The following is a 26,628-nucleotide window of genomic DNA, read 5'->3' as shown; positions in this document are numbered from 1 at the left end:
TGACTTCCATTGTGCACAATGCATGCATGACGAACACAAGCAAAGCGGATTCTGACCATTACTATGCTTGTGCGCTTTAGTTTAAACTATGGTACTGATCCTAAATCAGCTGTAACGAGAAGGTTTTTCAACATTAAAACTAATAATGAAGAAGAGGAGAAAAAACGTAAACGGCAAAAGAAAAAACAAACTGAAGAAAGATGATGTGTTTTGCTCATTGGCGTGATTTCAAAACTACCGACGTGGGGAACTTTGTGCCAACGTGGAATACGTACATGCGTACTGCATATGGGTCAGCTTGCAATTAGAATGGGAGGTACTGTAACAGATCTTTAGCGTTGGCATTCTAAGACGATGTGATGTTATGTTGGTGTGTCCAGGCATTCCGTCTAAGAGCCCGTCCCCCACAGTGAAGTGCAAGCAGGGAGAAGGTTCCCCTGGTCTCAGCTGGACCATGAAGAGGTTCCTGGAGCCCGCGAGCAGGGTAAGACTGGCACAATACTGACACGGAGACATGCTTCACTACACTACCCATTCTGACCTGAGATCAGATTCTAAAAATGTCTTCTACATCCTGACAGTTTTCATTCTGACCTGAGATCAGATTAAAAAAAATGTCGCTCTTCGATTTTTCAAAAGTAGCAGACCTACAAGCTCGTAGCGCGCCTGTAGATCTGCTATTTTTCAATAGCTAAAGCACGACATGATGCCCACCAAAATGGGTTAATAGTTCTCAATGTTCCATTCGTTTTAGTCTGTACTTCTTTTTGAATTGTTCATTCATGTGTGTTATTATTTTTGCTTTGTCTTCATGTTTTTGGTTTAGCTCTAATTAAGGTGTTTGCACACTGGTATGCCTTTTTTTCCCCGGCTGAATATCGAATTTCGGAGGACCTAAAAAAGCACACTGCCGCCGGATATTATTTCCGTATAAAGTTTTTCCGGAGCGTGGTCGGTTTTATCCGTTTCCCGGAGCTGCGGTAACAGGCTGACAGCTAGTGATAGCCTACTACTTTTGGATCTGCAAAAAACACAGCGAAGAAACACACCCGTGTGCAACCAAATTAGTGTGGGACTTGTTCGTTTTAGTTTTTGATGTGTTTTTATGTTTTGAAAAGGCTTGGCTCTTTAATGTGATATGGGGTTAGTCAGGGCCAGCGTGCGATTCAAAAAGCCTGCAGTTCTGCCAGGGTAGATATTCGGCTCGTGGTCGTCAGGCAGGTTCTGAGCCAGTACTACTTCTACATAAGCACCTTGATCCTTGCATCCGGCTTTGTCGAATGTCTATATACCAACACAATTGGCCCGTGTTCAGAGGAGGGAAGCCGGGCGGGGAGGGTGATATTTGTCACTGTACTCCTACGGGCCGGGGTGACACCTGTCAGCAGGGAGTGTTGGGCGAAGGCTCTACGCCGGCCTCCCGGTTGGGGCTCCTTACAGGCAGGTGAGCCAGTAGGATACAACAGCAGCACACAAAATGTGAGTTGGGGAGGCATTACTTAGCCATTCGCTAAGCCCCACCCACTCCACTCTGCGGTGGCAAGCTGTCTTTCTCACCCATTGAGATGCATGTTAAATGACGGGACTTCTCCATATAAATAATCAATAATTTCAGTAGCAAAAGCTTCTAAATGTCTTCTAAATCTAGTCAACAAGCTAGGCCTGCGTGACATTATTTCAATAAACTAGAAATACGATGAAATGTACGGGAGAAACAGTATCCAACTCGATCAACTTATGACTGTCCGACAGGAGTTTTCATGTAATGCACGGTAAGACTGGTAAGACTGGTGATTAGTATTATTGCCATCACCCATGGGTGGGTCAAACGTATGACTTTCCAAGCGTTAAGCTGTGTATATGTTCAACAACACAGCCATGCAAAATAACACTGATAGCTATGAGGTAACTTTATTTGGATTGGCATTGGACAATCGCGTTTGGGTTGGGGTTTTAGCGAAGGACTAAATTGGGGGAGAAAGATGGGTAAAAAGCACCAACAAAGACAAAACAAATAGTCACCTTGACCCTGCTTCTTATACATGCTTCTTTAACACATTCTGGGTGGGAACCCCCTTTGGTGTTAGCATTATGTTATGCTTTAGCTAAATAGCAGATCTACAAGCTCAGGTGCTACGAGCTTGTAGGTCTGCTATTTTTGAATGACTGACAGAAACATAGCTTTTTCAGAAAACTGTCAGGATGTAGAAGACATTTTTTGAATCTGATCTCAGGTCAGAATAGGTTAACATGTGATTGTCCTTCATGTCCACCGTCCGTCCCCTCACTGTATGTCCCTTCTCTTCCTATGGCCGTGCAGCAAGCGTCTCTCAGCTCCGAGTCGGAGCTGGCCCAGTACTTCTCCCTGCAGGAGGTGGTGGGCTCCAGCCACTACTCCTCCCTGCTGTGTGAGTCCATGGCTCTGGGATCCAGCGACGACGATATGCAGCTGCACCAGCGCAGCTGCACTGCTGCCTCCATGGAAGACTCCTCCATGCACACACGCGGTACGGTCCGCTACCTTTCCCCCCCCCCACTGCTGATAAAAAAACCACTAAAGAAAAACAAAGCTATGGTGACTAAAACTAGTATATTGGCAATTATAAACTAGACTAAGATGTTCGGGAGGGACTCGCTGTAACTAGTGGAGAAGACAAGTCATTTATGGGCTTATTGCGAGCAGGTGTAATGAAATTGGTATATCGTATTGTCTGTTTAGTTGAGTATTGTCAATTTCCAATAGTTTTACTTCTGCTCTACTACATCTCGGATCCAAATATTGTACTTTTACTCCACTACATATATTTGAAAACGTATTATTATCACAAAACATACATTTGCCATTTCAACCCCATATACATTTCAGCGATTTGAAAATAGCCGACCTACAAGCTCACAATGTGCCGTGATGCATCACATTGTGAGCTTGTAGATCGGCTAGATTTTCAAAAGATTGTTGTACATTTGAAAACCTGAAATGGGACATTTCTGCGTAATGATTACTTTTACTTTGAAGTACTTGAAGTACATTTTGATGCCAATACTTTTACTCAAGCACGTTTTGAACTGCTTGAGTCTATTGTACTTGCAATAGAGTATGTCTATATTGAAACACCCTGTTACTGAACAAACACTTCGAGTGTATAGAGCGTCGCAGTCCCTCCTCCTTTCAGAACGACGAGTGGCCCAGGAAATGATTCTCCATTCATTTTCTCCATAGGCTTTTCAAAAAGTATTTATATAAAGACGGTTACGCCGCGGACAAAGCCAACTCGGATCGTGACAAATCATGACAATAAGTACAATGTTTTGGGCCGATCAAATCATTGGTAAGAAGAAAAACAAAACAAATAGTGTTGTATCCTGCCTTTATTTTCTTCTTTCAAAATTATTTGATCGGCACAAAATATTGTGTTTGTTGTCACGATTCGTCACGATCCGAGTCGTGACCGTCTTTATATAAATACTTTTTGAAAAGCCTATGGAGAAAATGAATGGAGAATCATTTCCTGGGCCACTCGTCGTTCTGAAAGGGGGCGGGACTGCACCTTTCTTAGGCCTCTTCCTCCTGGTTGCTTCTGTGTTCTTACTAACAACAACACCGCATGTTTAAGGCAGTGGGGCTGACATATTCGGCTGTATTAGCAGGGGTCCCTTGATTTCCGTGTGTGTGTGTGTGTGTGTGTGTGAGTGTGTGTGTGAGTGTGAGTGTGAGTGTGAGTGTGAGTGTGAGTGTGAGTGAGTGAGTGAACCAGGGGGGCAGTCAGACAGATTTTGTGAAGCCACTAAGGAAATTGGGACATCCTGAAATTTCATATAATGGCCTGTTGTGGCGCTGTCATTGGGCCCAAAAAAACCCATATCCCCATAGAGGTCATGTATTTGGGCCCAACTTCACCTAGACTGTATTACCTTAATAAACATGGTCATGAATACTTTCTGCTTCCAGTCACTAGTTTAAAGTCTCATTTCTCATGTCATAATATTCTTTTTGGAAAATGATGGTCCCATTTATTAAAAAAATGACCATAAAGTCGCGTATGTTCTGAGGGGCGTGGTCCCGCCTCGTTGTCTGGGCCAGCCAATGGGCAGCTGGGCCAAAACGGATCTAGAAAGATGGCGATTTACAATACAAGGACTGACGGGCTTCATTTTACGTCCATATCAGACCCGGCGAACGCTTTGTCCATATTTTTTTACGGTCTATGGTGTGAACATGTGTTCTCTGACTCCCGCTACAGGCGTGGCAGGGAGCGCGGCGCACCCAGCGGACGGTAAGCCCCGCGGCGGCGGCTCCACCAACCACCGCGCGGACGCAGCGCGCCAGCCCAGCGTGTGCGGTAGCCCCGCCTCCGTGCGGAGCCCGCTGCTGCGCCAGCGGCGAATCATGTGCTACGATGAGGACGAGCCCTGCAGCGACGACGAGGAGGAAGACCTGGAGCACGCCCGTCCCGGGCCCGCCGCGCTCACCTTCGGGAGGGCCAACAATCCACGGTAATTTACTCATGGAGAGGCTCATCAATCCAATCAGGCCTGATTGAATGGCAGGTTGTTCCCTGGCCGCGCACAGGTGTGGGAGGCTATATAAGTGGCCTAGCTGCACTCATGAACCTATTTCCGAGAGACACTCTTTCGCCCCCCGTTCTCCCCTTTGGCCAAGCTTTTTTTGTTACTTTTCAAGATGACATATGGATTTATTTTCCGCTGACAATGACACGTGCAATTATTTTCCCGTAGTTTGGGGAATTTGTCAGGTGCGAAATTGATCAGGGTAAAAAAATGATCTACAAGCTCACGACGTGTCACGATGCAAATTGTTGTTGTACTGATTTTTTGACGAAGACGTAACATTTTCATAATTTCAGTTAAACCTAAATGTTTTAATTCTAGTGTTAGTTATTTTATAACAAGGCATGTTTGATATTGACTTCATTGCATATATCCTTTCCAATCTACTGATATATGTGGGCTTTTTTCCCCCACCAAAACTAATGTCAGGTCACTTATCTCCTGTCGTGGAATTAACACATTGTGTTCACTTTGATTGTGATGCCCCACGGGATGCATTCATAAATGCAACAAGGGTTTTCCAAGAACGAAAATATGGCACTTATTTTTATTTATTTTTTACATTTTGCCTCAAACAACAGCTTGGTTCATGCTCTCCCAGAGATAATACTGGGGCCAGTACAACTAGACAAAAAAAAATTTTTATGGTAATATCGGAGGGCCGATATTATCCCATTTTGGGCGGGAACCCATTTTGGGGTTAGCATCATGTCGTGCTTTAGCTATTGAAAAATAGCAGATCTACAAGTTCATAGCGCGCCACCGAGTGGCGCTACGAGCTTGTAGGTCCGCTATTTTTGGAAAAATCGAAGAGCGACTGACATGGAAGACATTCTTTAGAATCTGATCTCAGGTCAGAATGGAAAACTGTCAGGATGTAGAAGACATTTTTTAGAATCTGATCTCAGGTCAGAATGGGTTATTGTTGGACGTCTCCACTATTAACCCCGCCCCCCCCCCCCCCCCCCGTGACCAAATCCGCAGGAGCGCCACCTGCGGTGACGCCGGGCCGTCCCGACCAGCGGAGAACGACTCGGGCGTCGTGCTGTCCTCGTCCTCCGCGGAGGTGGACGAGAGCAGCGTGGACGACGGCGGCGGGAGCGTGGACGTGCCCACGCCGCCCTGCGGAAGCTCGCTGGAGTCGGAGGAGGGCGTCGAGTCGCCTTTCATGCCCATTGGCTGTCCCTTTGAGCACGAGGCGCCGGCGGGCGGCGGTGGTGGTGAGGCCCTGTCGCCGTTCCTTTGTTTTATTTGTTATCTAATTATTGTATTACTTATTCAAAGATTTGGACAACGTTTCACAATTTTAAGAATATGGCTATTCCGTGGGCTCATAGTGCGGCACAAAGTGCTATTTTTGAATAGCCAAAGTGTAAAATAATGGTTGAAGTGGTTTAACTACTTTACTACATTACATATATACATATACAAATTAACTGCCAATACGTCAACTAACATGTCATGACCGTGGCAAACCCCTAGGTGGCGTCCCCGGCTCTGTCAGCTTGAGCGTGAAGAAGGACAGCCTTCCGAGCCGTGACGTGGGCCAGGTGGAGTCCAAGCGCTCCCCCAAGCTGGAGCACAAGGCCGTCACGCGCGTCAAGAGCATGATGAGCATCGAGGCGCCCAACCCGTCCCCTCACCCCAAGGTCAAGGGCGACGAGCCGTCTCCCACCTCCGCCCAAGCAGCAGGCACGCAGTCTGGAGGAGCGGCCAATCACAGGTAGGCATGTGTGACTGTTAACTGTTAGAGTTTTAAATGAATAATAAAGCCTTGAATTCCAGACTAGCCGTTTTCTTTATGTTATGCTTTAGCTATTGAAAAATAGCAGATCTACAAGCTCGTAGCGCGCCACCAAGTGGCGCGCTACGAGCTTGTAGGTCTGCTATTTTAGAAAAATCGAAGAACGACTGACATAGAAACATAGCTTTTTCAGAAAACTGTCAGGACATTTTTAGAATCTGATCTCAGGTCAGAATGGGTTAAGCAGGGAGTCAGTGGGTCACATTCTGATAGTCTTTGGCATGACCCGTCTGGGGGAATCGAACTCGGACCGCCCAGTCTCCGGACGGACTCTCTAACCACGAGGCTACGGAGCTTGTTAGAACTGGTTAGAAATGAAAATACTATTTTGTAGGACCTGCAGTCTAGGTTCAAACATGTAGCATTTATTATTTACCTCCAAAGAGATGAATACCTTTTTATGTTTGTTTGTTTGTTTGTTTTGTGTGTATATTGGCTCCTGCATTATGTGACTACTGTAATATTAATAATAGTCATTATTTTTAACATTTTGGAAGACATCCTATGGGGAAAAATATAATAAAAACCTTAACAAATGTCATAGTACATTCCCACACTGTTGTGGAAAATAATTCTGCTTAACCCATTCTGGGCGGGAACCCCTTTTGGTATAAGCATTATGTTATACTACAGATACAAGCTTGTAGGTCTGCTTCTTTTGAAAAACCCCGTGAAAATGCGGCACAAATCTTTGAATATATATATATTCTTTCAGAAGACTTCTTTCAGAAGGCCTGACCCATTTAGGTCAGGCCTATAAATGGGTTAATAATCGCGAGACCGTGCTTATTTCTGTCACTATCATCTCGTACCTTCACAATCCATGACGGTCTTGTCCTCTAATCCCCCCCCGCCGGCGCAGGGCTGCGGTTCCAGCCCACCAGCAGCACGGCAGGAAGGGGGCGGAGCCCGGCGGGAAGGGGGCGGAGCTGGCTGGCGGCGAGCTGGCGGGCCTGTGCACCATCGATGGCGTGGTGCTGAGGAGGAGCGAGGACGAGTCGTTCGGCCTGGACTTGGAGATCAAGTCGTCCCCCGTGAGGGTGGTGGTCACCGGGCTGAGGCCCGGGGGGGCTGCAGAGAGGGTACGTGTCAAAAGGCTCATGGAGAGGCTCATGGATCCAATCAGGCCTGATTGAATGGCAGGTTGTTCCCTGGCCACGCACAGGTGTGGGAGGCTATATAAGTGGCCTAGCTGCACTCATGAACCTGTTTCTGAGAGACACTCTTTCAGTACGCATGGTCACGCACGCATGCACAGACACACACACACACACACACACACACACACACACACACACACACACGCCTAGACCAAGGGGTTGTCAAACCTTTCTGGCCACGACCACCCAGAATAACCACCCGGTTCCACAGATAAATATTGTGAAAATAGCCTAACTATTAAGATCACAACACTACGGCTATTTTCACAATCTTTGCCTTAGGTTATATTTGGCCAATGTTTGACAATCTTTTTTTATAGTATAGTTTTTTGGTTGCTTTTGATGTAGTAGTAATGGTCTTACTATAATGCAGGTGACTAAAGTACAGTATATGTACTGTACTTTTGACATGGTATATGGTCTTATTATTATTATGCAGGTGACTAAAACTAAATGGAACTTTATTCTAAAGACTATGACTAAAACTAAATCCAAATGTGCTGTCCAAACCAACCGTGGTATCCCCACCCCTGAAAAAGCAGCAGTTGCTAATTTGTCCCTTTCCGGAAATGTCCCCCGTGACTCTCCCATCTTCCATCTTCCAGGAATCCATGGGGAGGATGAGTGTGGGCGACGAGATCGTGGCCATCGGGGACACGCTGGTGTCCTCGTCCAGCTATCAGGACATCTGTGACCTCATGCACAACCTCCCCGTCACCCTCTGCCTCGAGATCAAGAGACCCGTTTCAGGTGAGAAGCACATTTTAAGCCCAATTCCCACTTTCGCAGTGTAGAGTGGCGGCCGTGTCGCTTTCTGGCTCGGCGCACCAGAGCATCAATTAGGGCTTAAGGGCCGTTCGTACTAAGCACTATAACGATGATTATAGTTATGACTATATTGTTCACCATTGTCTGACATACATGACATATATATATTTTTTGTTATAGTTAGCTCTGGTCCATATCCTTACTGCTCTTGCTGCCGATGCATTAAGGATATGGAACTGAATGGCGCCTCGCATGAAATGCAGACCAGCCTCTCCTCTGTAGCAAAAATAAAGATAATGTTTTACCTACTCACCAATACAAAGACGCGTTGTGTAATTAGAAAGCCTACTTTCCTTAGTGGACTACACTTTCTGGCCAGAAAGGGATTTTGTTTTCACCAGGATTTTTTTTTGTTTTGTTATTCCACTGCGCCCTCTACCGATATTACCAAGAGAAAACCCTCACAGAGAAGATCTTTCCTTCCGGTGAAAGAAAATCCCTTTCTGGCCAAAAAGTGCATTTATACGTGTGGTGTGGGGCTCAAAGTGCGTCCACTAATCCTAATAGTCTTTGTATTGGTGAGTAAAACATTATTTCTAATTTCGCTACAGAGGAGAGGCATTTATGCAAGCCTCGGAAGTCACCGTCGACAGTAATGCGACAGCATTAGAGCTATGGACCAGAGCTAAGTTATAGTTATGGACGGTGCTTACTGCTTATGGTGAGAATGGGCCTTTAAAGTCAATACTGTGTCACTAGTGTCAATTAAACAAAGAAACAACTTTTATATTGTCTCTGTCGGGTGGAAACCTTGTATGCCCAAATTGGTTACTTTTCAGCAACGCTGTGCAGGTGCCAGAGATACGGGACAAATGAAAGAATAAATAATAAAAAAAATATATATATATTTTTTAAATAGCGTAACTTTACGTCTTGGCACAGGTAGTACCTGCTGCTTAAAACGTAACCAAACGTTCCTGGCACAGATCATAACTCTTCCTACTTCCTTCACAGGTGTTACCGATGATACTAATTAAGGCTCTGTTCCATTTAGTGTACAGTGGTTTTCAAACGTTTTAATTTCAAGGAGCCCTATAACTCTGAGAGTGTACAAATGGAATCATAAGGGTCCCTGACTCTGTTTGACCAGAATGGAACGGAGCCTTTATTAGTATCATCGCACCTGTGAAGGAAGTAGGGAAGGCCTAAGTTCTTTCCAAAATGGCGTGTGTGCATAGAGCCCAATTGGTCCCTGACTGACTGTTCTGCCCTGGTTCAACCTTATCGTTGTTTATGTTGAATTTTTTGGAGAGGAAAAAAAAATCAATATGCCCCGTCACTATACTGTACCTGAGATATTCCTTTTTACTGACAAGTTTTGTCATTTGTCAGTTTTGGATTTTTGTCCACCCAAGAAACAGCAACCAATGGGTGCAAAGAGCGGCACAACCACAGGCTTGACAAAGGCGGGCCAATTTGTAGTAGCTACGGTGTATGGCCCCTTTTTGAACCACACGCGAGGGCCTGCAGATGCACCCAAGTTCACGTGCGTGCTCACGAGACTGTGTGCCCGCTGTACAAGTCCAAGCCGTGCATGCCTGGGTGATGTGCATACACAATACCTCTGTAGAAGCCTGGCAGCTATGCAGGTCATGTTGTTGGTATACTTAAACGGATATTTCACTTTCAAACATGTTTGGAGTCATTTTACCCAGCAGGCTTTGGTGAACACCCCAGAAAGTTTCCAAGTTGCTTGATTTAGTACTTAGACATTTTATATTCATTTTAGAAGACATGTCCCCTTCCTATACAAACCCATTGTAAGGCTAAGACTCCATTTTAACCATGATAGATTCATTGAAAACACCTGTCCTTGGTTCTGGTGGCTGATATTGTCCTTTTAATACATGAGGGGCAATGACTTATTCATGGCTTAATAATAACTACAATGGCTCTATTGGAACACTGGTTATTTTCTTTTCTTTTTTTTTTAACATTTTCTGAAAAGTAACATGCAAGGTTTCCACCGACATCGAGGATATTATGTCCTGGTTTTGGGGACTTGTGGGTTTAGTTATGCGTTGGGACGTCCATTCAATAGAGCAGTGTGTCTCTCACCCCCCACCCCCACGCTGCTCTAAGATGTAGGATCACACCCCCCCTCACCCCCCCAAACGGAATACCTGCACACAGCTGGCTTTGTATCCATGGTGACTATTTTACTTCTTTCTCCCCCACCTAACTAGCTAATGGTAGATAATTATGCTACTACCCCCCCACCCAGTGTTGATTTCGTCGACTTAAACTACGATGGAAAATGTTCGTCGACTAACTTTTTTCACTGATGAAAACAAAATATAAACGAAGCTATGATGACTAAAACTAAGTAGATTGACAATTTTGCCAACAAAGTACAAACTAGACCAGATCGGCTATTTTCAGCATGCCGCGAACCAATTGTAAAATCAGCCATTACGACGCCATCAAGGCCCACCAAAATACATTTTAGTCGACTAAATTCTTACGATATATTTTATATACTACAACTAGACTAAAAGACTAAAATATGATAGATTCAAAAGAATATGACTAAAACGAAATCAAAATTTGCTGACGAAATCAACACTTCTAAACACCCCCCCAACCCATCCTTCCACCATTTGGCTGCTTGCTTTAATTGCTAGTTAGCTTTTCTACTATAATCCCATAGCATCTTTAGAGTGAACACAAAATGACACTGGTGGAGATTAGGATTGCGTAGCTACCCAACTGTAAACATTGGTGAGGTATTTTCAACAGTGATTCATAATCCAAGAATTCTCCTCACTGACTTACTGCTTGCTTGCTATGTTGTAAATTGACAACGCTGACTTTTTGTGTGTTAATATGTAATGTCACCAACTAATCAATCAATCAATCAATCAGGGTATGTGTGTGCATAAATTGAGTGGCAAATCGACCTGCAATGTGAGTGGCAAAGTGAGTTTAATCAAGGTTCAAGGTTGTACTTTATTGTTACATCTTGTGTACAGATACATACAGTACAGTAAGAGAAAATATATATTTTGGTTTGGCTTCCTTCAGACAATGCAGCAGCATACAGTAGATAACCACAACAGTAAAAATAATAATATGATAAGACAAAAAAAGAGCAAACATTTAATGTCGTTTCATGAGATCAGATAGGACTTTTCTGTTTGGATGTATGGGCTGTCGAGGCCAGAAAGTAGGCTTTTTTGCCACTCAGTAGGCGTTCTCAAAGTCACTCTTAGAACATTAACAGGTTTTCCGCTGTTTCACCATGACACATGACGTGACAGTATGTAGGTCAATGAGGAGACTATTTTTGGAATGTCAATTTGTAATCAACAGAACAACTATTGAAGATATCTCACTAATGTCTGGAGTTACATCATGACAGGGTAATTACACAACCCAAACATCTACCAAAGAGTCATTTTGTCATTATACTCCATAGCACTTGCAAATTAAGACATTTTCATCTCGTAGATCAGGTCTTTCTTGCAAGCAACGCGCGTGTACTACGAGTATGTCATAGTAAATGTATCATTGCGATGATGTACTAGTATTCCGGCTCCGTTAGGTTTTTGTGTGGCTGTGGAATGCTGGTTTAGGACTCGGTGAATACTAACCCTGTCCCTAAGCCTAACCCTAACCCGCACGCGGAAGCCACGTAGTCGGAATGCCACCCTGTTCCCAGGAGCTGGTTGCTCCTCATGCTGATTAAAGTACCTACTAGGCTGGGTGCTGAATCAATTAAAGTCACAAATCAAGAAAAGATAGAAATCCGCACACCATTTTCTGCTCCCAGATATTTATTTTACTGAAGTGGTAACGTTTCGGGCCGCAGCCCTTCTGAGGAAGGTCCGGAAATGAGCAGAAATGAGGGAGCAGAAAATGGTGTGCGCATTTCTTTCTTTTCTTGAAATAATAATGAATAGGTTCTAGAGGTTCAAATCTAAAATGACACAGATGCTTTCCCGGTCTTCTTAACCCATTCAGGGCGGGAACCCCTTCTATTCAAATCTTTGAATATATATTACCACGTGTCAATGTAGATTGGCTAGTTGAACTATAAAAAAAAAAAAAATCAAAATAGTAAAAAAAAAAAAGAAAAAAAGGCAAATAAGTTTAGGGATAAGGGGTTTAGCGGTGACGAAAATGGAGCCCTAAATCTATTAAATCTATTGTTTTCAAAATAAAACAAATCGGAAGGATCATTTCCTCTCCCATGGGCCTGCTGAAAGGTGGATTTTCAGGCCTGTTTTAAAAGATGTAAGTGATCTGCATTGTTTTAGGGAGGGGGTCAGGGCAGTCCACGCCAGCCTGGCTAATAAGCCAGACTCAAATCACGCGTCTGGCTTTAGCCAGGCTAATTCCACGCCTGGGTGGCCGTGCTGCAGAAGGAGAATGTACCCATATTGGTTGCTGTTGGCAACACACTATTGTTCTAGGTCCAATAACTTTCATGCCAGCTAAAATACCTGTTTTGTGTTAACCTTTTTTGTTCATTGAGTTCAATGGGCGTTTTTTTGTAACCTTTTCCGATTGGACAATATAATGTCCAATCAGACAATATGTAATGTAATATGAATGGCAAAACAGAATGAATCAAGAAAACATGTTGTAAGAAGAAGAACGAACGAAAGACAGAATTCATTTCCCAGCGTGTTGTTCGCAGCTCGCAACCACACTTGCAATTTTCAATAATTGCTCCTTTTCTAGTTAGTAGTTATAGTTATAGTTATAGTAATACTAGTTATAGTTGTACTGTACATTATAGTCAAAGTTAAAGTTATAGTCCTTTAGATTAGTGGCTGAAACCATAGAAATAAAAAGGTAGACACCTCCTTCGGCTCTGGGGCGTACTCGAGAGAAAGCAAACGTTCCCGAGATTCCCTGCGAAGCATGAGCGGAAGCTTGCCAAGCTTCGGCTCATGCATCAAGCGTCACAGAAGGAGTCGTTTGGTTGGCCAATCAGAGGCTCCTTTGTTTTCTCATGCCAATAAAGCTCCCTTGGATTGAATCGATAAGTCCCTGAAAAGACACGCTGTGATTGGCCAGTAGTCACTTGAGTGGCGTTCCGCACTTCCGCTTGACTTCCACCTTCGCTGGAGACACACATCGCTCCAATGAACTTTTTAAAATATCTATGGCTGAAACGTTTATTTTTTTTACTTCTTCCCCTGCAGCTGTAGACCGTCTGTCCAGTTTAAGGATGTCATCGGGAGCGAACCCTCTCACACCCTCCCAGGAACCGACCGATGACAGACCGACGGCGGCCAGCGAAAACTCAGCGAACGCTCCAGCATACGCAGACCCCCGGCCCGACGCATACACCCCCCATGGCTCTCCGATACCCGTCACAAATATAGATGATATCATATCAGAACTAAGCTCCACTACAAGCTCCCAAAAGACCATTAATGGCACAAGTACAAACTCTCAAATGTACATTAACGAGACTTTACCTGGTAATGGGGGCCCATGCGGAGCAGCACCGCCTGCGCGTGAAAAAGACAACAATGTCCGCGTTTCCGACGTTCTGGACTTCTCCATATTGGACACGGAGGACAATAAAGGCCGCCGTCAGGCCGCGGGGACGACCTTTCTAAACAGCTACTCCAGGAACTTTTGTCCTCTAGCGGGGGAGAGCTGCGGCTCTGGTTGTGGCGAAGACGCGGGCAGAGACGAAGCGGCCTCTAAGCACATGTATGTGGCGGACGACAGCGACAGCGAGAGCGACTCCACCACGGACAACAGCCAGGTGCTGGCTGACAAAACGGCCGGCGGGGGCGCGGCGCGGTCGCCAGACACGGACGAGGAGGAAGTGGAGATGTGTTTCGGCGAAGCCCGGCGACCCACCGGTGCTCCCAGCCAACTTCACGCCAAGGTTATTGGAGCTTAATTTGTTTCTTTTTATTCGTGTGTTTTTTTGTTTCCTTTTGACTTTTGTTTTTCAATTTCTTTTTATTAGTTATAATTGGATTTTAAAGAGGTTTTGCCTGGTTTAGGGCACGGTCACGCCACACTTTTTAGGTTTGTGTTTTGTTGTAATATGGGGTAGTAAGGGGTGAGATTAAAATGTTTCAGAAAAATAGCAACATCTGAGCCTCAGTGTTGGAAAGTAACTAAAGTAACATATTACTTAAAGTAATATTTTTACTTTTCCCAGTAACTAGTAATATATCTAATTACTGTACAATTTGAGTAATAATATTACTAATTTGTTACTATTTTCAAGAGCCTTGGTGGTACTGTGGGCGTGAGTGTTTATTAATGGTAGACTGGGTTGGAATGGAGTTCCTTTTCAGGCTGCTGATCCGGTCTAGATCTAGACCCTAGAGTGAATTTTCGGATGCAGAAGGGCGGGCCTTAAACCTGGGTAGTGTGAGACTTTTGGGGACAAAATATGCAATAACTGGGAGTGAGGGGAAAAAAAGTTAAGTAATAAGTAACTAGTTACTTTTGGCAGGGAGTAATATGTAAAGTAATATTACCTTTTTTAAGTAACTGTAATGGGTAATATATTACCCTTTTGGGTAACTTGTCCAAAACTGGTGAGCTTGTAGATCAGCTCCTACTGAGCAATAGTCGGCTATTAGACGTCTGTCTAAAACCGGACTATAACTGGTCTAAAAGTGAACGTTTCTTAGCAGTCTAGGCTTAGCTTGGCTGTTTTTTAAGCGTCTATATATACTGTAGTATAGACCGTCTATATTTGAGACGTTATTTAAACGTCTACTGTATATAGACCATATATATAGCTGTTGAAACTAGACCGACAACTTACCTCAAACCCTAACCGCAAGCACGGAGCAGCGCATGTTCGACCCATAGACTGTAAAAAATATGGACAAAGCGTTCCCCGGGTCTAACATGGACGTAAAATGAAGCCTGTAATTCTATGGTAATTCCTGATGTAAATCGCCATATTTCTAGATCCGTTTTGGCCCAGCTGGCCATTGGCTGGCTCCGTTTTGGTCCAGCTGGCCATTGGCTGGCCCAGACCGTAACGGTAGCCACGCCCCTCAGAACATACGCAACTTTATGGTCATTTTTTTAATTAATGGGACCATAATTTTCCAAAAAGAATATTATGACATTAGAAATGAGACTTTAAACTAGTGACTGGAAGCAGAAAGTATTCATGACCATGTTTATTAAGGTAATACATTCTAGGTGAAGTTGGGCCCAAATACATGGACTTCTATGGGGCTATGGGTTTTTCTGGGTCCAATGACAGCGCCACAACAGGCCATTATATGAATCGCGATTTCCTTATAGGCTTCACAAAATATCTGTCTGACTGCCCCCCTGGTTCGACCGCATGGCAGTCCGTTGGTGTGTCTAATCTGCATGTGCATCCTGTTGAAACTACGTTGTTTCGACGTCTAATCTAAGCCTAGACCGCTAAAACACGTTTTTGACCAGATATAACCCATTTTTAGACGGCCATTTAGACGTATTTTAACCTGAAAAATGCTCAGTGGGCTATTAGCTAGATGTTATGGTCATGATTCACCAGGGCCCTGGAAATCTCTATGGGAAAAATGCATTGGCTTTTATTTTTAACCACAAAATGGCCGCAACTGAATGTATAATAATAAGTTGTATTATTGTTATTAACACACTCTACCATACAGATTGTGAAAAATAAAAATGTATTCACTAAAACTACAATTAATTACATAATAGAACTTTAACAAAAACATAAATAAGCCTGCCTAAATTGCCAGACACATCATTTAACAGACGGCTCCTTCTCCTTGTCTTCTCCCCAGCATATGATGTCAGCCAGCAGCACAGACACTGAGTTGCCTCAAACCGCGGACGTGCGGGTGCAGGCGTCCTCCGGCGTCACCGTAGCCACGGAACCCAAAGCCGCCTCCGGCCAAGAGGCGCTCTCGTCTCCCACCGACGCAACCTCAACCTCAACCTCCGTGCCTTCCCCGGACTCACGGTGCCACTCCGGCGGCGGCAGTGCCAACGGGCCGTGCCACGGCGACGAGGCGTCCGCCGTGGCCTCGTCCCGTCCCGCGTGTCTCAGCGTCTGTCCCTCGACGGAGCTGGACGTTTGCCACGGCGTCGCCGCCGCCGCCCCACCGCGGAGACAGGAGAGGACGACGGACAGATGCCGCCACGTCACCCCGCGGAGTCAGGAGAGGACGGCGAGGGCGCACGGCAACACCTCGGCCTCCGTCAGGGAGGCAAACATGCAAACGCCGCCCCACTCGCCTACGGTGGACCCGAAATCCTCCGCCTTGAGCAACGGCAGAGCGGGCGCACGGCCGTCGACGTCCCTGGCGACAAGAGACCGGGAGAGCGAGAGCTCCAGAACAATCCCTCACGTCCCTTCTAGTCCCACGCTTAAGGCGAAAACACTCGTCGGTTCGGACTCGCCAGTGCTAAGCAGCAAGTTTAGACTCATGGACAAGGCTCAAGGCAGACCGTTCTGGAACGCTCCCAAGCTTAAGGGCCTGACCATTAAGAGTAAGAGCAGGCCGCAAGAGCAGCTGCCCCCGAGAACCGCCAGAGCAGAAAGTCCGGTTCTGAGGAAAGCCAACGCGTCCCCGGCACCTCATTCCCCCAAGTTACACGCCAAGAAAGCGGCCCTTCCCAGCAGCCCGGAGGGAGGGAAAGAGTGGGACAGATGCAGCAGCCTCGCTTCATGTGAGGTCAATGACACAGGGCGAGGTAAGGCCACCACCGGCTCTCTGCTTCTAATCTGCACATCTACAGTCCAACATTTGTCGCTGTCGGGCAGAAACCTCTTATCTCCATATTTTCACTTTTACCTTTTTTTACGCTCTACTTGATCATACTACAGCGTCACACAAAAGCAGAGTAGCAGATCTGCAAGCTCGAAACGAGTCACGTTGAGCTTGTGGATCAGCTTTATTTTTTTAATCCTAAAAAGTATCTTCCGACTTCCACCTGCCAGAGACGATATTCTGTTGTATTGCTCCGCATGCTTTTAGAGTTACAAATGCCATTAAATGAATCAAACTGGGTGTCCTTGAAATTAAAATGGCAGAGAATCACCGCTAGAGCAGTACAAATCTTTATTATGGGGGTCCCTGGTATATCATTTCAAATGGGGGACTACGGGCTAATAAGTGTCAATTTGGGTGCCACTGCAATCAAGTCTAATCTAATGTAATCTAATCTACAGGTTCTTCGTTAGACGCTGCTCTCACACACACCAGGAATAAGGCATCCCACTCAGGTGAAGGAGAACACACTTCACAGGTGATCCCAGAGCCCCCCGCCACACAGCGGACCTCCATAGAGCCCCCCGCCACACAGCGAACCTCCATAGAGCCCCCCGCCACACAGCGGACCTCCATAGAGCCCCCCGCCACACAGCGGACCTCCATAGAGCCCCCCGCCACACAGCGGACCTCCATAGAGCCCCCCGCCACACAGCGGACCTCCATAGAGCCCCCCGCCACACAGCGGACCTCCATAGAGCCCCCCGCCACACAGCGAACCTCCATAGAGCCCCCCGCCACACAGCGGACCTCCATAGAGCCCCCCGCCACACAGCGGACCTCCATAGAGCCCCCCGCCACACAGCGGACCTCCACGGAGCCCCCCGCCACACAGCGGACCTCCATAGAGCCCCCCGCCACACAGCGAACCTCCATAGAGCCCCCCGCCACACAGCGGACCTCCATAGAGCCCCCCGCCACACAGCGGACCTCCATAGAGCCCCCCGCCACACAGCGGACCTCCACGGAGCCCCCCGCCACACAGCGGACCTCCATAGAGCCCCCCGCCACACAGCGGACCTCCATAGAGCCCCCCGCCACACAGCGGACCTTCATGGAGGTCCGTCTGGTGCCGTCATCCTCCACGTCCTCCTCTTCCTCATCCACGCCGGTTCTGGCGCGCAAAGAAACCGCCGCCGCGAAAGACTCCAAACCGGGCCAGAGCGCGCCGTCTCTCCACCACGAGGTCAACGGAAGGACCGAGGCGAGGCTCGCGTCCGCCAGCTCCATGTTGAAACTCGAAAAGGCCAACGTCTCCGAGGCGAGTTCCGCCGATCCCGCAGCGAACGGAGCCTTTTCGCCCGCGAGCAACGGACCCGTGGACGTCAAGGCCTCGCGAGGCTGCGTCGCCGCGACGGACGACGTTCTCAAGACCGGTCGGTCGAGGCTGTTCCTGAAGGCGATGGAGAGGCGGAGCCTATCCACGGACATGGCCTTGCCCGGCGACCCCAACCCGTTCTCCGTGCGGCAGAGGATCAAGTCCTTCGAGAACCTGGCTACTTTCGACAAGCCGGTGATCAAGTTCCTGGACATCCAGTCCTATGCCCTGGCCAGCCGGCCGCCGCTGAACCGCAGGCTGTCCGGCTACATGGAGTCTGCGAGCAGCGGTGGCGCCATGGTCGACAGCCGCGCGCTGCTGCGTCGGAGTTTCAGCTCCTGCGTGGAGAACCTGATCCCCGCTGTGCCTTCGTCCCCCTCTGCGTTCATGCTGATCAACGTGGACCCCCTGCTGCCCGCCCCTCCTCCTCCAAGCTGCAGCTCGTTAAGGTTAGTATCGTTTTTCATTATGTTGGGGTTTCTATTTAAACTCAATCGCTGCCAATGACATGTTTTACGTCTTTTTTTTGTCAGGTTTTTTATTAGCGACCTAGATATGATTGACTGCCCCCTAAGCCAATGGGAGTCTGACCCCATACTGCCTAAGCCAATGGGAGTCTGAGCCACTCGTGTAGCCAATCGTGTAGTACCTAGTCATGATTGGCTCCAAAGCTATGACACGCGCACCACCAGAAGTCTCTGCACCCAGACCGCAACGCGGAGCGGCTGACAACAGGCGGTTAATGTTATGAGATAACTGTAGAGCAGGACAGCCATAACATAACACAGTAATGTAACCAACAAAATAACTTTTCAAACAAACAACAATGGCTGCGAGGTTGTGACAGAGAAACATACACGTTGCAAAAAACAAAAAAAGTGTAACGTGTAATTCACCGCATGGACATCAAAGCCTCCCGCTTGTTCCGCCTCAGAAAAAGAACGAGTGCATCTATTTTGATTTCACAAACTATCTTCCTGTTCTACTGTGACACACACACACACCCATCCTCCGCTCACTCCACTGGCTTCCCATCTCATTCCGGAAATATTATTCAACCAAAATACTACACTACTACGCTCATATGGAATAAATTGACACTCAAACTAAGGTGATTTTCTCTATGCAGCTCAACTCTGTCGTCCAGGGACAGAGCTGTGGACGGAGTTCCCAGAATTCCTGAGGGGCTGGTGGCCCCCCAGACCCCGCCCGTGTTGCGGAGCAAGCACAGGGGACACGGCCACCTCTCCCGGAACAGGTTGTTACTTTTTTGTCATTTTTGGTACCTTCCCTGTGCCAATGTTGGCACCCGTGCCTAAGGATTGCCTAGCCTATTCCAGACACGCATGGCTCAGCAAGGCTTTTAGATATCGTTGCTGTTTGTGTGGAAACCTTGCATGTCCAGAACTGTTCCGTTTTTTTAATTATTACATTAAAAGCATTTGAATGTAGTGAAAATTGACTATGTGCAAGCTCACAACCCGTCGCACCGCGACACGCTCTGAGTTTGTAGATCGCCTATTTTCACTGCTTTTTTGTGCAACATTCTTGTATGATGAACTAGGCCGGGGCATTCATTCGTAAAAACTATAACATATGGACGAGGTTTCTCCCTGACAGCAACGATATCTTCGATTTATGTTTCCTTACCGTTTAATTCCCCCCCCCCCCCTCTTTTTCCGTTTCCGGAAAGAAATGACCAAACTTAAAAAAAATAATAATAATAATAATAATCACCATTCACCACCCATGTTTTTTACACCTGTGTAAACTTCTGCGTTTGTGACTAATTGGCGTTTGCTTGTTGATCCGTCAGGCTGCGTGAGCTGAGGGCTCTCAGCATGCCTGACCTGGACAAGCTCTGCACCGAGGTGTTCAGCTCTGACCCGGCGGGAGCCACGGCCGGCGTCTATAAGACCGAGCTGCTCATCCAGCCTAGCAGGCCCGCCGAGGCCTCGTCCGCGGGCCAAGCCTGCCCCCTGGTGCTCTCGGGAGTGGACCTCGGCAGCACGTTAGGCGAGGCGGGAGACGCAGCTGGCTGCGGCGAAGACTCTCTGCAGGGTAGAAGGACGCACGGGCAGCGGACGGACGCGTGCAGGGGGTGGTCCATCAGGTAAGACGAGAAATGAACTCACATTTTAGAATTGATTTTAAATGTATTAGACACTTGCACTTGAGAAAGGATACCATACCATCTTTATTTCTATAGCACATTTAAATAACAAGTTGTACCAAAGTGCTTTACAATAAAATAATAAAAATCACAACTTAATTTAAAAACAAACAACATACAGTACACAGTGTCACTTTCAACATCAAAAAGCTCATACTATGCTAGGAAAAGCCAAAGAATAAAAATATGTCTTGAGGCGTGATTTAAACACCTGAAGAGTGGGGGCCTGTCTTATGTGCAGAGGCAGCTCATTCCAGAGCTTGGGAGCTGCGACTGCAAAAGCCCGGTTCCCTCTAAGCTTCAGCCTTGATTTAGGCACCACCAGGAGAAGCTGGTCAGAGGACCTGAGGGTCCTTGTGGGAACATACGGTTTGAGTAGTTCAGAGAGATAAATGGGTGCCAAACCATTTAAACATTTAAAAACAAAAAGCAAAACTTTGAAATCAATCCTGTATCGCACAGGAAGCCAATGGAGGGAGGCTAGTACAGGACTAATATGGTCACGCTTACGTGTACCTGTAAGCAACCGTGCGGCGGCATTCTGGACTAACTGTAAGCGAGATATGGAGACCTGGTTGACTCCAATATACAGGGCATTACAGTAGTCGAGGAGGGATGTCATAAAGGCATGGATAACAGTTTTGAACACAGGGCGGGAAAGACAAGATTTAATCTTTGCCAGCCTTCTCAGCTGGAAGAAGCTCTTTCTGACTGTTTCATTTACCTGTTTGTCCATTTTTAGATCAGAGTCAGGTGTGCGGATATAGGATATCCGCACACCTGTCTTCATAACGTATTACTAGACAACACGTTTTTCGAACCACAGCGTACATGGGGTCTTCATTGAAACATGCAGTTCTGAAGGGGTGTGTGTGTGTGTGTGTGTGTGTGTGTGTGTGTGTGTGTGTGTGTGTGTGTGTGTGTGTGTGTGTGTGTGTGTGTGTGTGTGTGTGTGTGTGTGTGTGTGTGTGTGTGTGTGTGTGTGTGCGTGTGTGCGTGTGCGTGTGCGCGTGTGTAGTTTGAGGGAGCTGGCCAGTTCTCCGGTCCAGCAGAGCAAGCTGCAGACGGTGCTGTCCTCTCTCACCACCCAGTCAGACGTGTTGTCTCTGCTGCAGGAGACCAAGGCTCTCTCTGAGGTACACCACGTCCAGCCCCGATGGATTTACAGCCGACGTGTCGATTACGTACTGTTAAATGTGTGTTTGTGTCGCATTCCGTCATAGTGAATGAAGAATTAAGAGAATACTTGAATGATGGAAAGGTATACATTTAAATCATATATGCTCGTGTGAAGTGAGGGGGCGGTCTATTCATCGTACATCCTCCGATAAAACAGTAATGTCTAATACAACTGCAGATATAAATCCTTTAAACCCATTATTGACCTTACAATATACCGACCTTGAAAGATACCTTAGTTACGTCAATAATACGTCAATAATACGTTAATAATAGTGGTCCCTTATTGAACAAGGGTTTGCACCGACATAGCGACAGACATACCGACAGACATAGCGACAGACATACCGACAGACATAGCGACAGACATAGCGACAGACGTACCGACAGACATACCGACAGACAAATTATCCATTCATTGTCAATGGCAATTAATGTTTGTGTTCAACATTATATCTGTTTATAGGAGGGGCTAGCACCCCTCAAAAAGATTACATCATAATTACCCTAACAAACATTAAAAGTCCATAGACTTGGCTGCCACATGACATGGTCCACTATTAACAGTAGTTCAATGCATCAAGTATTCTCTTCATCTTTGATTCTTCGTTCATCATGAAGCCAAACTAAAATTCTGCATGAATTGTTTTTGGTTTGCTCAACTCGTTTTTTTTTACTCATACTTGATGCATAATTGCACCTATGTCAGATGTCCACAGAGTAAAGATGACATTCACTATGTCAAATGTCCACAGAGTAAAGATGACATTCACTATGTCAAATGTCCACAGAGTAAAGATGACATTCACTATGTCAAATGTCCACAGAGTAAAGATGACACTCGCTATGTCAAATGTCCACAGAGTAAAGATGACACTCACTATGTCAAATGTCCACAGAGTAAAGATGACACTATGTCAAATGTCCACAGAGTAAAGATGACACTCACTATGTCAAATGTCCACAGAGTAAAGATGACACTCACTATGTCAAATGTCCACAGAGTAAAGATGACATTCACTATGTCAAATGTCCACAGAGTAAAGATGACACTCACTATGTCAAATGTCCACAGAGTAAAGATGACACTCACTATGTCAAATGTCCACAGAGTAAAGATGACACTCACTATGTCAAATGTCCACAGAGTAGAGATGACACTCACTATGTCAAATGTCCACAGAGTAAAGAAGACACTCACTATGTCAAATGTCCACAGAGTAGAGATGACACTCACTATGTCAAATGTCCACAGAGTAAAGATGACACTCACTTTGTCAAATGTCCACAGAGTAGAGATGACACTCACTAGTCACTATGTCAAATGTCCACAGAGTAAAGATGACACTCACTTTGTCAAATGTCCACAGAGTAAAGCCGACACTCACTATGTCAAATGTCCACAGAGTAGAGATGACACTCACTATGTCAAATGTCCACAGAGTAAAGAAGACACTATGTCAAATGTCCACAGAGTAAAGAAGACACTCACTATGTCAAATGTCCACAGAGTAAAGATGACACTCACTATGTCAAATGTCCACAGAGTAAAGAGGACACTCACTTTGTCAAATGTCCACAGAGTAAAGATGACACTCACTATGTCAAATGTCCACAGAGTAAAGATGACACTCACTATGTCAAATGTCCAGAGTAAAGATGACACTCACTATGTCAAATGTCCACAGAGTAAAGAAGACACTCACTATGTCAAATGTCCACAGAGTAGAGATGACACTCACTATGTCAAATGTCCACAGAGTAAAGATGACACTCACTTTGTCAAATGTCCACAGAGTAAAGATGACATTCACTATGTCAAATGTCCACAGAGTAGAGATGACACTCACTAGTCACTATGTCAAATGTTCAGAGTAAAGATGACACTCACTATGTCAAATGTCCACAGAGTAAAGCCGACACTCACTATGTCAAATGTCCACAGAGTAGAGATGACACTCACTATGTCAAATGTCCACAGAGTAAAGCCGACACTCACTATGTCAAATGTCCACAGAGTAGAGATGACACTCACTATGTCAAATGTCCACAGAGTAAAGATGACACTCACTATGTCAAATGTCCACAGAGTAAAGATGACACTCACTATGTCAAATGTCCACAGAGTAAAGATGACACTCACTATGTCAAATGTCCACAGAGTAAAGAGGACACTCACTTTGTTGTGCTGAACAAAGAGGAGGGCTCTGGACTGGGCTTCAGCATCGCCGGTGGAGTGGATCTAGAACAGAAGAACATAGTTGTAAGTACAATATAGCCATGTGTCCTTTATCTTGGCCTCGTCCGTGGCCAATTCTTCAGTTTTTACACATCATTATAATGTTCTTATTTTGATCATACAGTATGTTGTTGAATGTCCAGGTTTTCTTCAGAATACCGGGCATGCATGACACTGATTTACTATTTACTACTGATTTACTATGGCATTATGGCACATTAGGAGTCCACTTGGACGACGGTTCTCAGTCACGTTTCATTTTCAAGATGCATGGAACCATTTGTACACTCTCAGAGTTACAGACCTTTCATGGTCCTTTTGGGCTAGCTCTTTACGTGTTTGTGTGATCATTCTGTATGGCCGTTGCAAAACATAGAATTGTGACAAAAATGTCCACCCCAAGCCAGCATGGCGATGGCCCCTGAATGTAGCAGTGGTTATCAGACATCTTTGACTCGGGTCACTCATTTTCACCCACGGCACTGAATTGCATTGTTACTTTACAGCACCTTTTTGGTCATATTAACGGTACGTAAATATGTAAATCTTAACCCCCAAAGATACAGTATGTCACAAGGAAAACTGGAGAGAATACTTGTTTCCATTTAGGACAGACTGAAAACAGCTTTTATGCATGGCCTTTTACCACTTAACCCCATTTAGGCCTGACCTCGAAATTCAAAAATATATATTCTAAAGTTTTCTGAAATAAATATTTTCACGATTTTTCAAAGATAGCAGACCTAAGTGGCGCGCTATGAGCTTGTAGATCTGCTATTTTTCAATAGCTAAATTATATTATGTTATACATTATATAACATAGTGTTCACCAAAAATTGCCTCTACACATTATTATGATCAAGTTGTATAAGTTAGATTTTTCAGACAACTTTGACAAAATTCGACCTCCTTATATAATAATAATAATAATAATACCTGATGATCATATTTTATGGTGCAAAAACAAAACACGGCACTCTTTCAGCGCCACCTGGTGGTCACCAGTTTAGGCTTTGAGTGCCAATTCTCCCATTATAAAGAAAGAAATAATTTGTAATTCTATTATGCATGTAATGTGCAATGTACACCAGATTAGAGAAATTTGCAAAATATGGATATATATATTTTTTTATTCCGAAGGGAAGACGTCTTGTCGTCCGTGGCATCCGGTACTTAATTGGCAATTAGATGTCTTGGCGTTTATGGCTACTAAACTTAATTTAACTTTGTCGGCACAGGTTCATCGTGTCTTCACCAAAGGGGTGTCGGGTGTCGAGGGAACCATCCAGAGAGGAGACGGCGTCCTGTCCATCAACGGCACCAGTCTGGAGGGCAGCGCCCACGGCCAGGCCCTGTCCTGCCTGCACCAGGCCCGGCTGTCCACCCAGGCGCTGGTGGTGATCCGGAGAGGCTGCAGCGACGCTGTCGACAACAACAACGCCTCCTCCTCCTCTCCCCGACACGACGCACTGCTGGGCCGTCCCGGACGCACGCCGATGTCTTCCAACGACAAGCCTGTGGACACGGGAGCAGGTGAGTGAGCCGAGCGCCATGCAGTGGTGTGTCAGTGGCCCTGAAAGTTCTTATATTGTCACTTTACTGTCCTCTGGGAACCCCCCCAAAATCAAAGATATGAGTTAAAAAACGTTTGCTGTAAAATAATCTATATTCAAAGATTTGCGGCACATTTTCACAATAAAAAAAATTGCTTAATGTTGCAGTGGTGGAGGTGGGACCTGATGGTGTTCTGCGTGTGGAGCTCCAGAAGACGTGCGCAGGCCTGGGATTCAGCCTGGAAGGAGGCCGAGCGTCCGCACAGGGCGACAGACCGCTGCACGTCAAGCGCATCTTTAAAGGTTAGCGTTACTGTACTGCAATATATACAAAATGTTTTTGCTGTCATACAATTTAAAATTATAGGCATTTAGCAGACGCTTAATCCAGAGCGATCTACTAATGAATAGAAATAGTCATCCTGAAGGAAACTAAGAACCTAACATCCGTTTAACAGTAGAATATCTGTACAATGACACTAGATTATTATGTCTTAATAAGTTAAAAATCTAAATTACTGTACATATTTTAGCCTTTGCATATGACTGCAAGGTCGTTTTGTTAGTGAAAAATGGTAGTCGACTAATGGAGGGTGGCTTAATGCATATCAAACTGGGCGTCCTTGACATATAAAAATGGTGCATGTGTTCATTCCACATCTGCATAGACTGACAATCAATGGGCTATTATGCAAATATTCACACACTCCATTTTGGGAAGAACTTGGGCCCCTTCCCTACTTCCTTCACAGGTGTTACCGATGATACTAATGAAGGCTCTGTTCCATTCTGGTCAAACAGAGTCGGGGTGCTGCTATGGTGCATGTTGGCTCACTGGAAACACTCTGCTACACCAGTGGGTCTCAAAGTGTCCGTGAGTGGGTTCCAAATGGCCCCAAATGGCGGTCCTTGAAATTAAAAAAGTTTGAAAACCACTGTACACCAAATGGAACAGAGCCTTAATTATAGTAGCATCGGTAACACCCGTGAAGGAAGTAGGAAGAGTTATTCTGTGTGCATACTAGAGCCCATTAGAGGAAGTAGGAAGAGTTATTCTGTGTGCATAGAGC

General features: G+C 45.7%; 1 protein-coding gene across 1 annotated transcript in view; it reads left to right on the top strand.

Annotated features, from left to right (window-relative positions):
* Window positions 1-26,628, top strand: part of pdzd2 (PDZ domain containing 2) — a 118,539-nt gene that overhangs the window by 88,088 nt on the left and 3,823 nt on the right. The window contains exons 18-33 of the mRNA XM_083783381.1: window positions 381-484; window positions 2,321-2,507; window positions 4,242-4,494; window positions 5,554-5,789; window positions 6,052-6,292; window positions 7,236-7,455; window positions 8,139-8,283; window positions 13,515-14,215; window positions 16,107-17,019; window positions 17,498-18,863; window positions 19,544-19,672; window positions 20,231-20,527; window positions 21,606-21,723; window positions 23,928-24,029; window positions 25,244-25,538; window positions 25,727-25,861. Of these exons, the coding sequence (XP_083639507.1) occupies window positions 381-484; window positions 2,321-2,507; window positions 4,242-4,494; window positions 5,554-5,789; window positions 6,052-6,292; window positions 7,236-7,455; window positions 8,139-8,283; window positions 13,515-14,215; window positions 16,107-17,019; window positions 17,498-18,863; window positions 19,544-19,672; window positions 20,231-20,527; window positions 21,606-21,723; window positions 23,928-24,029; window positions 25,244-25,538; window positions 25,727-25,861 (5,442 nt within the window). The remainder of the gene's footprint in view (window positions 1-380; window positions 485-2,320; window positions 2,508-4,241; window positions 4,495-5,553; window positions 5,790-6,051; window positions 6,293-7,235; window positions 7,456-8,138; window positions 8,284-13,514; window positions 14,216-16,106; window positions 17,020-17,497; window positions 18,864-19,543; window positions 19,673-20,230; window positions 20,528-21,605; window positions 21,724-23,927; window positions 24,030-25,243; window positions 25,539-25,726; window positions 25,862-26,628) is intronic.

Source organism: Protomyctophum parallelum (genome assembly GCF_964188405.1).
Source record: "Protomyctophum parallelum genome assembly, chromosome: 15".
Classification (NCBI taxonomy): Eukaryota; Metazoa; Chordata; class Actinopteri; order Myctophiformes; family Myctophidae; genus Protomyctophum; species Protomyctophum parallelum.
This window is presented reverse-complemented; position numbering and strand designations above follow the sequence as displayed.